The following is a 15843-nucleotide window of genomic DNA, read 5'->3' on the forward strand; positions in this document are numbered from 1 at the left end:
AGGAAGAGATGATGCCTTTCAGCATCTTCCTATATCTCTGCTGCCCAATATAGGTGTTTCCCATAGTCTGGAAAACATACCAGTGGGGATTCGAACCGGCAACCTCTGGCTTCCTAATCAAGTCATTTCCCCAATGGTGCAGCGGGGAAATAACTTGCCTAGGGAGCAAGAGTTTGCTAGTTCAAATCCCCGCTGATATGTTTCCCAGACTATGGGAAACACCTATATCAGGCAACAGCGATATAGGGAGATGCTGAAAGCCATCATCTCATACTGCGCGGGAAATGGCAATGGTAAACCCCTCCTGTATTCTACCAAAGAAAACCACATGGCTCTGTGGTCACCATGAGTCGACACCAACCAGACAGCACAAATCGGTTAGACAATCCACAAATTAGCCCTCTTGTGCTTCAGATGTTCACTCAGCCACCATCTTGAATTGGAGTGGATGACATCATCACATCCACCAAATGTAGTATCCTATAGATCCTGATCTGTTATGAACATGAAAACCACAAATTTATTTTCACTGTGTAAATTACAAACATGTGAAATCACAATGATAAAAACACTAATCAAATAAAATTCCATAGAATAATTATACTGCCATTCCTACAAAAACATACCAGTGGTATGTCCAAAAACTATATACTCTTCAGAGGAATTCCAACAATAAGAGCACAGACTTTTGGCAAGCTCCAACATGCACAATGATAGTGCGCTTTTTTAACATACATTTTGTAGGAATGGCAGTATAATTATTCTATGGAATTTTATTTGATTAGTGTTTTCATCATTGTGATTTCACATGTTTGTAATTTATACAGTGAAGATAAATTTGTGGTTTTCATGTTCATAAGAGATCGGGATCTATAGGATACTACATTTGGTGGGTGGGCTGTTTTTCTCATTTCAGTTGGTTTTTTTACCCACTACAAATGCCTTGTTGTTTGGTTTGGTTGACATCATCACGCACCACGCTATTTTGGCATCCCTATGTGTCCCTCCAGCTGTAGCAAATTTGATTCAAATTGGTTAGGCGGTTCACAAATTAGCCCACTTGCACCTCAAACATTTACAAGTCCACCATATTGGATTGGGGTGAGTGACATCAGCACAAACTACACCACTGAGGTGTCCCTATGTGTCCCTACAACTGTACCCCATTTGGTTCAAATTGGTCCAGGCATTGCGAAGTTGAGGGGGGGACCACACAGATGGACACACATACAGAATGCCAGGTGATCTCAAAAGCCTACTGGAAAGTAGGCTAAAAATGGAACAAGGGACTGTCTCTCTACGCTTACCATAAGGAGGCAATAGTGGTGTCAGTTAATACAGTAGTGAAACTAATTTGGGGACTTACTTTTTTCCCTTTCCTCCTCTTTGCTCGACGCTTGCGTCTCTTAATCCAAACCCCAGTGCTCTTTTTTCCAACAGATGATTTTGCATAAGATTTTTTGCCTGCCATTTTCTTTCTCCTCCCTGAATCAGGCAAAATGTAGAAGACTTTGGAATTGGATATCGGCAAACATAGCTGTCTACATGTGCACACACTCTCTGCACCCTAAGTTTATAAAAGGAAAACAGGTGCACAATGTTGGACTCCCTCCCACTGCCCCAAATTAAGAAGACATGTCCTTCAGAAGAGAATAGCTAGCCCCCATTTCATAGAGAATCTGGCCTTTTAATGGAGCTCTACTTCATCAAAAGGATGGAGATGGATTCAAGAGGCCCTTCTGATCTTGTAAAGCCACTCAAAACATTTATTAAAAATATAAAACAGTCAGTCAGCTAGATGCCATCCTCAAATTCTAGCTCATCCCAAACTTCATAACGTTTTCCCAAGTATAGTCACTGTGACTTGTGCAAACATTCAACAACTATTTGTTTACCCTCAAATGAAAAAAAATCCATGGTGGCATTAATACAGTATGTCTATCAGCCCACAGCAGAGGGTGAGGCAAGACAGTGAGACCCCTCCATCGGACAGAAAGATACTATATCTAGCTACATGCTCAACATGTTTATCTGTGTTTTATTGTGGCATTGCCATTTTTGTAAGCCACTATGTGAGGTCTTTGTGTCTGAGAAGAAGAATACAAGTTCTTTATATAAATAAAACAATCCACCCTGTACTTGGTTTAAGTACAGCTCTCTTGTGCAGATCAATTAATAAGTTCATATACATGGTAGATGCTCTATTTTTCCTCCACAAATTATTTACTTCCACCATCATTCCAAGCTCCCTACCTCTTTTCCGTTTCTTCTTAGTTGTAGCCCGAGGAGTCAATGGTCTCTGGTAGACTGCCGTGCTCAGGCCTGCTGCAACTGCCTCAATTGTTTCATCAAGAAGGGAAGACAGAAAGTACCTTGGTACATGCTGAAAACAAGACATGCAGCCCAAGTTATTGGTTTAAGCTACCTACAACAAAATTACTGCAATAAAGAGAGATGGAGAAATCTCATGATGATAGGCTCCATAAAGCCCCCTCCACTGTTCCCTCTAAGGCGTGCGCACGTGCTCACAAGTTTTCTGATGTCCACTCAGTTAATTTTAGATCCAGCTCAGGTTTAATTAGGAAGGCCCCACTTTGAATGCATGTGCACACACAGTGCCTTGATACTGCCGCCCAGAACAAAACTCGTTCCTTACGAGATGAAAAAAATTAGAGGGACCAGTGGCCCCCTCCCATTTTCCTTCTCTATTACAGGCAGAAGCTTCCTTCTCAGCCACTCAAAATCCCCTTACCCACCACTCACAAAACCACCTCCACGTCCCAAAGTATTAAAACATACCCCTATCTACTGTATCAGCTCTGTTTAGCCAATATCCCTTCACAAAACAAGAAAAGCTAAGCCCTTTGTACACTTACTATGACTTTATGAAAACTTCATCTAAATTGGGAACATCTGCCCCTTGAACGTCTGAATTTAGTCATGGTAAAACACACAAAACAGCAGGCTGTGTGTGCACGCACACACATGTCAAAGAGAGAGAAAGAGAGAAACATTACATGTGCAGTCAACTTGAATGGATATAAACTGCAAAGATATAAACCAGAGTCTATTTTAACTGACAAGGGATTTTTCACTGACCTTGTCTTAAGAGATCAGGGGGCTACAAGTCCATCATGAATTTATGGACTATGAGCAATTTCACATGGCAATGCAAGTATATCAGTGTTTGCTGTGGTACATGAAATGTGAAGTTGCATCCCCAAACATTTATTTATTTAAAAGAGAGAGCGTGTGAGGGACTTGTGTTTTGGGCAGTATATAAATGTTTTAATTAATTAGTTAAACAAACAAACAAACAAACATGGAATGGATAGAGACTAGGGAGCCTACATATACAAAGCTAATCACAGCTTCCCACAGGACTATTGCATATCCAGAGAGTTTGGGGACACAGCTTACCAGAGAAGATACTTCTCCACCTGCAGTGCCACATAAACTACGAAGTTGCTCACAGCCCTGCAAATCCATAGTGAGCTTGGGTGTCCCTTGGAGCCCACACCGTGAGAGCACCAAGAATGATCATATTGACTTCATTCCAGATACATATATCATGTAAGTGTTCTCACAAAGACTGGCATAAAATCCATCCCATGCCATAAGAATGCACAATCACAGAGGGTACACCAGAAAGATCTGCTACACAATTCCCACAGAAATTAATGCAAACCAAGCAACACCATAGAAAAGCTCTTGCAGCTTCCATTCATTTCAATGGGGCGTGCAAATAATTACTCCAAGCAGAGTAAAAATTGGGGGGGGGGGGGGATGTTCCACAATGTCTGTCTATGTGTGCAAAATTTGCGATCAACATGCACAAAGGATCTGATCACTCACTGGACCACAATTTGGAACTGTTCCATTCCCTCCACTCATACCATACCTGAATTTGCTGTGCAGATGTTATCCGGTTTCTGTTCACTGTTGCCCGCACACGCTCACTCTGGCGAGTTCTGGCGATAGCTCGAGTTCGGACACTAGGGCGCAGTCTACTGGTGGTAGGGATAACATCAGCGATGAGGGACGCAACCTCTTCTTCACTCACATGATCTGCTTCTGAAAACAAGATCTGGATGTCAGTTCACAGCTGTGTTCTAACAGCACCTGAACACCTTTCAAGAGACCTAATTCTAGGTATTCTGCTAAGCTCCAGAAGAAAATCTGAAACGGGTTCGGGGTGAGGGGACAATAAAAGGAATGCTTGGTTTCTAATCCCCCATGGAAACTTTAAACCTTTCCCCTTCCTATGCCAATAGCTTAATCCCAAAATACAGTTTAAGTATCTTGATTTCAGGTTCCCGATCAGGTTCTCCACTGACTCCAGTGGGCTCACGCAACTAAATTCCAGCTTTTAACTGGTTTGTGCACAAGGCAACAGTGCACCAAGAATGTCTGAAGAAGTGGGAACAAAATGGTATGTAAACTGCAGGAAAGTCCTGTTCTTTGAAGAACAACTTTCTGCGATTCAAAGTTAAGGTATGGAATATGTTCTAAAGAAGATACTCACCAGCGTCAACAGGGGCAGCATTTGCTGGAGCACATGGTGGGCAGAACCATTCATCCACAGGCACCTCACTTAGAGGTGGATTAAGGCATTCCATATGGTATCTGGAAGAACAACAATAAACAATGTAGGTGAAAAATCCAGCCCCCTATATTCATACTGAAGAATACTGGAGAACAGTTTGCCTTCATTGCCAAACACAAAGCCAGGGTCATTTTACTGATCTAGAATTAGCAGCTAGATTTGTAGAGGCAAAGACTCCTTACCCTGCATCACAGCCATCACACAACAACAGGCGATCTTCTCTGTCGCTTCGACCACACACTTCACAGAAGGTTGGATCATCCTCCAGCTCATCTTCCAGAGATTTTTTATTCTCAACAGGAATCTAAATAAAGTTGCATATTTTTAAGAGGTTTTGGATTGTCATGTTAATAGCAACATCAGTACAGCCACTACAACAACTGCCTGTTCAACCTATTTCTGGGCTAAACGAGTTCTGGTAAAAGATGAAGTTTTTATTATGTCATCAAAGTAAAAATTTAAAGAGACAGACATCTGTTACAGCCATTTAATAGTTTTCATCCTATTCATCTATAGCATGGTTCATTCACTATTTATTTATTATTATTTATTTATTTTTATACTGCCCAAAACTTATGTCTCTGGGCAGTTTACAAAATAAAAACAGAAAGTAAAACATTAATTAAAACAAAAACAAAAAGTTTAAAACTGTTTGTGTCCAGAGGCAAGGCATTTTCATAGAGGAGTAAGTTGTGCAAACTTACAAAAAGTTCAAAACCAAGGAATCTTTGGTTTTGATGTCACAATGTATGCACCTTGATCTGTGCATTTTCTATGGCTATACAAATAGCCATGGCTTCCTACATCTAATAAATACTATTAAAAATATTTACGTACTGCTTTTAAACATTAAAACAGTTCCAAAAAGCATTTTACGTAGCAAAAGAAGTTAAAGAAGATGGTTCCAAAAGGCTTCATGATCTAAAAAGAAACACAAGGGAGATGGCAACACAGCCATTGGAAGGACATTATGCTAGACTGGCAAAGGGATAGCTGCTATCCTCCAACTAAATACAAGAGAGCCACCACTTGAAAAAATGCCTCTTTGCCCAGCTAACAAACATGACAGCAGTGAACGGGAGACAATAGGCATCTTTGTCTTTCAGACATCACACTGAACCACAATTTATTTCATCTAACTGCAGTTAGTCTGTATGTCTGAACCTGCACCAGTCAACAAACCATGGTTTATTGTGAGCAGTCAAAACACAATCTGAAGGCCTGAAGTTGATTTACTTATCCTAAGCATGGGCTCACATGGAATCTGAACTTGCAATTGTGGTTTAATCTCGATTTCAATAGCTCTGCCCTCACAGAAAGAGGCAAATCTAGATCATGCGAGGCAAGAAAAAAGGGCAGGACTCAAACAAACCAAGATTTGGTGGTAATCTGTGGCACTAATAAGCTATGGTTCATGTGGTGTTAGAACGCATCAAGTCAGAAGTATACAAACCAATTTATGAGAATGCAGAGGTATCAGACAGAATTACTTCCAATGTGAGACTGCTGCAGCCAGATCCTATTAAAATGTTTATTCCAATGCAAGTCCTGTTACATTCCTATCCAACTAGGGAGTACTCACAAGTCTGCATAGGATGGTAAGCCTTAACTGTTCGATATGGCAACACCAGAACTTTGGGAAGACTCGTGTATGGCCATGAACTTGTTAAGTCTTTAGAGCTAGCCTCTGAATACCAATTTGCTTCACTGCCATCTTCAGTGAACATGACACATGATTCCTCCCAGCAGTTCCCTGTGCCTAGTTAAAAATGCTTCAATGGACTACACAAGGCTTCCCCAACCTGTGGCCCTCCAGATGTTGCTGAACTACAAATAAATTGTGGCTAGAGATGCTGGGAGTTGTAGTTCAGCAACATCTGGAGGGCCACAGGTTGGGGAAGCCTGGATTACACTGTACAAGCTATAATGTTCTAAGGAACTATTCAGCCAAGACTAGACTAATTATCCCACAAAGATAATTAGTGGCCACTACAAGAAAAAAAATTGCACATACACAGTCTAGTCTATGTATGCACAATCTCTAGCAAACAGACATATAAGTGGGCTTCCTATATTATAACCATTGCTGAAAGCTTACCTTGCTTTGTAAAACCCAATAACTTGAATATACACACATGCCAAAACCTCATCAATTCATATTTTTCAAACTGACAGTTGCACATCAAACTCCGTCAGACAGGAAATGTTTTAAAATGTTAGGCAACTGAGTCAAATCCAGAATAAAAATTGCGTTGAATTAGAAATTGAAGTTAGAAAGGAGAAAGCAGATATAAAGACTTGTACAAGTTATATGAAACATGTATTCTGAGATCTGATTTTCTTAATAAAAAACCTACTTTTTTTACGATTTCTCCACCCAAACGCACTCGAACGCAGATAGATTTAAAAATAATCCGATCCACTGGACAAGAGTTGGCATTCTGCAAAAAGGAAAGGGGGGGGGGGAAAACTTAGCAGCGCTCTTTTCAACAGTTAATGGCATTTCAATATTTAGCTAGCATGTTAAAGTTTCCCAGGTGTTTTGGCTACTCCATGCCACAGCAAATTAAAATATATTCAAGTTAGAGTGCAGAGGCCCAGAAATGCACTCACCAGTGCGGAGCATGGCTTTTATCATGATGAATGCATTTGCAGCAAATGCAAAGTGAGAGATAGGTAGAGCTCATCTTTGCCTTGAAGGAGGCTTTGAGGGCCCATGGAAGGAAAAGGACTTCTTTCTGCCTTCTACTGCCTCTGAATAGGGGTGTGCACAGATTGTTTTGACCATGAACCAGTCCACTGTGAAATGGGCCAGTTTGAGCTGGTTCAGCAACCTGACCAGCCCAACCACTGGGTTCGACCAAACCGACTCGGGGACCCGCAGTTCAGTCCAAATTCGGTTCGGATTCAGACTGAACCATGGCAACCAGACAGTGCACATCCCTACCCCTGAAGCCCACTGTGACCACAAAGACGAGCTTCACTGCTCTTCCTCCCAAGTCAGGTGAAGGGCAAGAGCCTGTGGCTCTCTACCAAAGCAAGCCAAACTTGTGGATCTTTGCCAGAATACTACTCAGGTTTTAATACTGCCCAAATAATCACACAGGAATAATCTACAACTAAATGTAGAAGGTAAAAACGAACACAAATAGCATACTGGCAGTTTGAAAAAATAGGGTAGTGAGTAGGGATGTGTACGAATAGTTTCGGTGCTTCTAATTTGAGGTGCCAAAACAATTCATTCCCCTGGCGGAAGCGTTTCAGCAGGGAGGCGTAGGCGCTTTAAAACAAAGGGAAGCAGGTCTTACCTGCCCCTTTGTTGCTCCTCCGCCACCCCAGAGCACGGCTCTGGAGCGACAGAGGAGCAACTGGGGGCAGGTAAAACCTGCCTCCCTCCGCTTAAAGCACCTTCTTGCCGCCATCCCTGATGTGCACAAAGAGCTTCGTACACATCCCTAATAGTGAGCAGATCTGCTGAGATTATTACTGCCAAAACTAAATAAAGGTTTGCAGCTGGACTCGAACAGATTATGTAGGAACTTAAATGTTACAGATTATATTGGTCTAGTTCTTACTGACTATGCTGGGATAAACTGTACATCTCCATTAACAACTTCACCTTGTACAATGAATTTCCACTAAAAGCAAGTTATACTATATATGAATGCACAACTGAACTTTCAAATTGTCTTTGAAGTCGTTTTAAAACTAAGTATATGCTATAAGACCTGGATTCAGAGTTCTCGACCCCAAATACAGGCTAAAGCTACCATAACTGCAACATAGGGAAGAGGCAAAGAATTACTACAGGACTGAGAAGTAGTAGAAAGGGGAAATCTGGAGGATCTGAATGGTGGGAAAGCTACCAACAACAGAAATATGCTAGATAGTCAAGACTATAAGAGCTAAAAGACAGACTGAACCAGCAGGATGGAAAAGGTGATGTCAATTTATCAAAGAAACTAGATCTTACTTTAGACCACTCCACTATGCAATCGAGGCAGAAGTAATGGGCACAGTTCTCAGGTGTTCCAACTGCCTGATCCCTGAATGTATTGAGGCATATAGGGCAATTTTCAGCATCTTCATCAGAAGAAGAAGCAACTCCCCCATTAAGTTGTGGCTTTGCCTTCGCCAAATGTGTTGGTTGCTTAGCAGCAATTTCCATTTCATCCTCTTCCTCCTCCTCTTCTTCATCAGAATCTTGAGAAACAAGGAAAAATAGTCTAGTTCTTACTTCCAAATACAGGAAGACCTCCCTGTCCATGCAGTACCATTGCTCGCGGTTATACATATCCACAGTTTTAAAATAGAGGACATGTCGTGTTAACCATGGACAAGAGGTTCACATATCCTTGGATTTGGTGGAGAACGAGAGAGAAGAAAAGGATAACTAGCCTCCCCCCCCCACCCTCCTGCGAATCCAGCACTGGCCTCTCTCCCCACAGTGGGGATTTCTCCTAAGCGCTGGCCTTTCTCCCTGCCAGGGTACACTAACACAACATCCCCTGTAGAGTTGGGGCTGCCAGAGGGCCAATCACTAGCTGCTGATCACGCTCCTTGAGTGCTTGCTTCTCTCCCCATACTGTGCCTACTCCTAGAGTGCTGGCCGATCTCCCCGCAGCAGGGGTCGAATGTGGCATGCCCACAGACCAGGGGACTGGCGGAGGAAGGGCCGAGCCGGCATGAGGCAAGTCTTCCTCCGAGAACTGGCCCTCATCACTGATGGGCTACGGCTTCCTTATATACCCCCCGTTCCCAGGTGGCTATTTATTTATTTATTTATTTATTTGGTTCTATACTGCCCTTCCAAAAATGGCTCAGGGCAGTTTACACAGAAAAATAATAAATAAATAAGATGGTTCCTTGTCCCCAAAGGGCTCACAATCTAAGAAGAAACATAAGACAGACACCAGCAACAGAAATGTGCTGGGGGTGGATAGGGCCAGTTACTCTCCCCCTGCTAAGGAAGCCCTGGCCCATCTGTGTTGAGGGCCAGTTCCCCGAGGAAGACCTTCCTTATGCTAGTCCTGCCCTGCCTCTCGTGGTCCCTCAATCTGCAGGGATGTTGTGTTAGACCCCTGCTGCGGGGAGAGAGGGCAGGGCTTGAGAAGCACGCGGGTGGGCGGTGGTGGTACAGGAAGAGAGGCCAGCGCTCAAGGAGCACAAGGAGCAGTGGGCAACTGACCCTCCGGTGCTCCCCACTCTACAGAGGATGTTGTGTTAGCACACCCTGGCAGGGAGAAAGGCCAGCACTTAGGAGAAACTCCCGCTGGAGGGAGAGAAGCCAGCATGGGTGGGGAGGGGGGAGGCCAGTCCTCCTTTTCTTCTCTTGCTCCCCTGGGGGAACCTAGCCCTCAGATTTGCATTGACTTAACGTCCCAACATCTGCTGCTTTACTATCCACAGCGGTGGGCCCAGAACCGAACCCCCACAGTCCACATGTAATGCATTTTGGATTTTCCTCTTAGCATGCTGTACAGTTCTGAAGGGAGGTGACAGCTGAATGGATTTCTGGAACAGCATGAACGTGTAAATAATTTTCAAGGTGAGGCTTGGAATACTGCATAAGGCTGCAGAATTCAGAAAACATACTCTGGAGTGCTCTCACTGAGTTCCTTGGTACTGCTTCAGAGAGCACTAACACGTGGACTTAGCTCCATCTACATAAAACTCTATAAAATGACATCTTGTGCACTTCCCATCTGTTTCCAGTTTCAATTCAAGGTGCTGGTTGTTCTCTTTAAAGTCCTAATATGATCCCTGTATCTTGAGGACTGCCTACTGGCATACAAGTCTGCCTGCCCATTAAGACCCATGAAGGGGTGCATGCCATCATTCAGCGAAGCTTTGTGGATGTGGGACAGGGCCTTCTCTGTAGAGGTCCTCAGGTTGTGGACCCCCATACTCCCCAGGTTGTGGGACCCCATTTTGAACAGGAGTGTCAAATATGCTTCTTCCCTCTTAGCCTTTAAGAAGGGATTCAAGATCCATTTATTCCACCAGGTCTTTGGTGTATGATATTTGGGTCATTAATTGCTGCTGCTTTTTTGAAGGTTCTGTGGCTTAATGTAATTTCAATATATCTTAATGTGAGTATTTCGTTTGTTTGTTTTGTTAGCTGTCTTGAGGCTGTTAGGCAAAAGACAAGTGTAAGTTCAAAAACAAATAAAAATTTCAACTAGTCACATGATATACTGGAGATGGTAATAAAAGTGCCAAACCTTGCTTAGGAAACTATGCAAATAAGATCACAACATAAATGCAACATGTGTCTTTCTATGATCTGGTACAATAAACATTTTCTGAAAATGATCTAATTGGAATTTTGTTACCTGGAATGTTAAGGGGAGGGGCATGCGGCAAAAAAGGACCAAAATTATCAGATATTTAAAGAGACAAAAAGTAGATGTGGCCTTTTTACAAGAAACACACAGGTAAGAAAAAGATATTCACGGACTCAAACGGAGCTAGGTGGGCCATGTAATAGGGGCTGGGTCCTCTTCCATTCAAGAGGGGTGGCAACTTTAGTACACATGAGCATCACATTGAACCCCCTTAATGTAGAAGCAGATCCCCTAGGAAGATACATTATTGTGGAAGCCCAGATTGGACCCAAAATCTTCCTATTAGCTAATGTATGTGCCCCCAATGAAAATTACCCTTCCTTCTTTGCAGCATTGCACTCTAAGCTACAAAGGAGAACAATAATCTAATCTATGGGGGAGACTAACATGATCCTAACGCTTTAATTGATAGCAGCACAGGACAAGCCACATTATCACCATCTTGAGTTCTTTTAAATTGTATAATGGAGGACCGTGGCCTCTACGATGCATGGAGACTGTTACATCCCACAGACAGGGATTACACTTTCTTATTTAAAAAAACCCCATAAAACAAGCTCAAGGATTGACTTTTGGCTCCTGTCCCCAATTTTGGGGAAACATGCAATTGCATGTGAAATTGAAATCTCGGATCATGCACCAGTAGTATTAAAAATACTCTTGACAGATAGTGGAAACCAGAAGCAGAAACAATGGAGACTAAACACATCCCTGTTAAAGGAGCCCAAATTTATTACAATGATTGGGACTGAAATTCAAGAATTCTTGCAGTCTAATAGGACCTCAGGAATTAGCTGTGTGCTCCTTTGGGATACTCTCAAGGCATACATACAAGGCACGATTATCGCCTTTGAGAGAGAGATATATATATACACACACATATGAACAGCTCAAGAAAAACAAGGACTTTGAAGAAAAACTCAAAGCTGCTTGGCTTGAGTATAATGCCAACCCATCCCCTCGTACCTATGCTAACCTCCTGAAGCTACAGTAAGAAGTAAATCGGATGCATGCCAAGCAGGCTGACTTTCTCCTAGCTTGCTCTAGGCAAACATACTGAGAATCAGGAGAAAAAGCAGGCAGGTTTTGGCCTATAGGATCAAACAAATACAAAATCAATCCCACATAACAGGCATCAAGGACAGTACAGGGCAATTACATACAGTCACATGATCCCTTCATGATAGTGAAGGGATCTGGCAAATCCTGGATAAAATCCAGATGCCAACCCTTACCGAATCACAATCTACACTCCTTGCTGCACCAATCTCCCTAGCTGAAATCCAAGAAGCAATTATAATTTATTTAACATATTTGTATACCGCCCAAAATGCAAGTCTCTGGGCAGTTTACAACAAAACAATAAAAACAACAAATAAAAAGGTTAAAGCATTACAATTTAAAAGGTTAAAACTACTGAAAATCAATCAATTAAAACAGTATCTAATTAAAAATCTGGGTGAACAAATGCGTCTTGACGGCCCTTTTAAAAGTTGTAAGAGATGGGGAGGCTCTTATTTCAGCAGGAAGTTTGTTCCAAAGCCTCAGGGCAGCAATGGAGAACACCCATCCCCGAGTAGCCAACAGACAAGCTGGTGGCAACTGCAGACAAGCCTCTCCTGATGATCTCAGTGGGCAGTGTGGCTCATAGTGAAGACATTCTCTTAAATACCCAGGGCGCAAGCTGTTTGGGGCTTTATAGGTTATAACTGAAACCTTGTACTCTGCCCAGAAATTTATCGGCAAACAGTGTAGATCTTTTAAGATAGGAGTGATATGGTCGCTCCGAGATGACCCAGAGACCAACCTGGCTATCGCATTCTGGGCCAAGTGCAGTTTCCAGACTATGTACAAAGGCAGCCCCACATAAAGCACATTGCACTAGTCAAGTCTGGAGGTAACCAGCAGATGTACTACTGTTCTGAGGTCATTTCTCTCAAGAAATTGGTGCAGCTGGCGTATCAGACAAAGCTGATAAAAGGCACTTCTGGCCACTGCCTCAACCTGGGACACCAGGGAGAGGTTTATGTCCAGAAGCATCCCCAGACTGTTCCTTCTGGGGAAGTGTGACCCCATCCAGAACTGGCAGATCAAAATCATCTCCCAAGTTACGACCCCGCACAATAAGTACCTCCATCTATCTGGATTCAGCCTCAGTTTGTTATCTCTCATCCAGCTCATCACTGCCTCCAGGCAGGCATTTAGAGAGGTTATGCCTTCTCCTGATTATGCTGACATGGAGAAAAAGATTTGAGTGTCATCAGCATACTGATAACACCCTGCACCAAATCTCCTGATGATCTCTCTCCCAATTAAAAAAAATCAAATGGGGAAAGGCCCCAGGCGAGGATGGTTACTCATGTGATTGGTACAAAACATTCTCCGACAAACTAGCCCCACTATTGGCAGAGGTGGCTACAGAAGGCACGAATACGCACGGGTTGCACGTACAATGTATGAGGCAAACGTGTCTCTTGTACAAAAGTCACAAAGGGATCCATACCAATGTGAAAACTATAGGCCAATAACATTACTAAATGTTGATGTCAAAATTTTTGCTACAATTTTGGCAACCAGTCTTAATATCTGTGTACATAATATTGTACACCAAGGACAAGTTGGCTTTATATCTAGGCGGCAGTAGTGGACAACATACATTTGGTGCACAATCTTGTTAATATTGCACCCCGGAAGAATGGACAGGCCCTCCTGCTGTCCCTTGATGCAGAGAAGGCCTTTGACAAGGCACAAAGGGACTTTCTCCTGGCAACCCTTGAGAAACTCAGGTTCCCAACTAATTTTCTAAACTGGGTAAGTACTATATATAAAATGCCTACAGCAAGGGTAAATACCAATGGCCAGCGGACAGGACCCATTTTTCTACAGTGTGGGGTAAGACAGGGCTGCCTCCTGTCTCCTCTGCTCTTTAACTTGGCCCTCAAACCCTTGGCCTGTGCAGTGAGACACGATGGAGGTATTAAGGGGATTGAGGTGGATGGACAAGAACATAAAATTGTGCTATACATTGATGGTACCCCTTCTGTTCCTTGAAAAACCACAGGAATCTGTTCCTAAACTTATGGAATTGTTACGCCAGTTTGGGGACCTAATCTGGATATAACATTAATCCTATCTGGTGCAAATATGAGGCTATGGTCCATACTATGCATTGCCAGAACCTAAGGGGTAAACTCGTGGGTCAAATGGGCCATAACCCAAAATCTGGCTGAAAATAAGCCAAATCTGGCCCTTTACATGAAAAACAGACTCCCTGAAATACCTAGGAATTCTGATTTCTAAGCAACTTAATCCAGGAGCCAAGACTAATTTAGATAAAATACTCACAAAGATTAAGATTGATCTCCTCCGGTGTGCTGACTTCCCTCTGAGTTTGTGGAGTAAGATAAATGTGATAAAGATGAATGTTATGCCCAGATGTATTTATACTTTACGAGGACTTCCTCTGCTTATTTATCAAAGATACTTCAGAGAAATCGACAGAGTCGTGAGGTTTCTCTGGGGAAACAGCAGGCCTTAGATTGCTTATACCAAACTCCAGCTAGCTGCAAACTCAGGGGGCTTTAATTTGGTGAACCTCAGATTATATCGAAACACGTTTTTAATTGCACAAACTAAACACTGGCGATCCAGCACAGAAGGGGAAAGGCCAGAATGGGCACAAGTGGAGCTAGCAGAACTGCAACCCTTAGAAGGCTGGGAAGCACTGGACTCCAGTTATCCTAAACACCCCCATTACCAATCTCCTACAATACAAGCAGCCCGACACACCTGGAAGGAACTGGCAAGACAACTAAACTTTGACCCCTACGCCCACATGGAAATGACACTGTGAGGAAACCCGCATATACCAATAGGTAAACAGCCAATTGTATGGAATCATTAGGTGGGAAAAGGAATCAGCCACAGTTGACAGATGAGGAGGATAACTACAAACCCTTCGCTTCCCTGCAAGGGTTCCACTTACCACCATCCAGTGCCTGGCTGTATATGTAATTAAAACATAGTATATCTGCTCAATTCAGACTCAACGCCCTGGTGGCCCCAGTAACTCCCGATATATTAGTGCATGCCATTAAGATGTCCCCTCTTTCAAAACTAAATAAATTTCTGTATGCCTTTGTGCATGGAGACAGGGACCCTGGCTTGGATATACTTAGGGACAAATGGAACCTGGAACTTATGCATAAACTATCACTATCGCAATGGCAATAAATTTTAGGTAGTGTTACATGTAGCTCAATGGATCTTAAATTGCACCTTATCCAACAGAAGATTCTTTTCAGGGTATATTGGACCCCTCTACACCATAAGCAATTAAAAATGGCCTCAAATAGTAGTTGCTGGAGATGTAATAATCCTCATGCCAACTTAACATATATGCTCTGGGACTGTCCCACTGTACAAGGATTCAGGAGGTTATTACGTGAATTAACTTAGTGATAGATTCATCCCTTGCCCTGAAGGATCTGAATGCAATACTGAGGTATATCCCAACTGAGAGGGGACTAAAGTCAGGTCCTAAACAATGGCTATGGAGAAGCTTACTGGTAGCCAAGAGATTAATACAGCAGCAATGGAACTCTCCCACTCTCCCTAGGAGTGAGGAATGGGTGCACGATCTGCTCAAGTTAGTGGCACATGAAAAATGGACACTCATAAAAGTAAATAAACTGGATAAATGGTCAGAAATCTGGGATAACTTTCTTGAACTATTCTTAGAATTTTTTTTAAAAAACCCTTTCTGATCTATTGGTGCAATGGTGTGTATTTCCTTCCCTCCCTCGCCCTCTGCTCCCCCACCCCCTCTTTCTCTTTCCCTATATCTCTCCTTTCTTTTCTCACCTCCCCACAGCTAGCACAGCGTGCAAA

The 15843-nt window shown here is 42.8% G+C and overlaps 1 protein-coding gene across 7 annotated transcripts in view; it reads right to left on the bottom strand.

Moving 5' to 3' along the window:
• The window catches only part of PHRF1 (PHD and ring finger domains 1), a 45510-nt gene that overhangs the window by 21429 nt on the left and 8238 nt on the right, over positions 1-15843 (bottom strand). For 5 of the 7 annotated variants that reach the window (XM_053295574.1, XM_053295612.1, XM_053295618.1 and 2 more), the window contains 7 exons: positions 8580-8809; positions 6964-7047; positions 4789-4910; positions 4526-4626; positions 3902-4074; positions 2254-2383; positions 1367-1485 (listed from right to left, as the gene is read on the bottom strand). In XM_053295574.1, the coding sequence (XP_053151549.1) occupies positions 1367-1485; positions 2254-2383; positions 3902-4074; positions 4526-4626; positions 4789-4910; positions 6964-7047; positions 8580-8809 (959 nt within the window). Of the gene's footprint in view, positions 1-1366; positions 1486-2253; positions 2384-3901; positions 4075-4525; positions 4627-4788; positions 4911-6963; positions 7048-8579; positions 8810-13084; positions 13178-15843 lie in introns of those variants that run through there. The other 2 variants (XM_053295627.1, XM_053295605.1) reach the window with 2 other exon arrangements.

Source organism: Hemicordylus capensis, chromosome 1, assembly GCF_027244095.1.
Source record: "Hemicordylus capensis ecotype Gifberg chromosome 1, rHemCap1.1.pri, whole genome shotgun sequence".
Lineage (NCBI taxonomy): Eukaryota > Metazoa > Chordata > Lepidosauria > Squamata > Cordylidae > Hemicordylus > Hemicordylus capensis.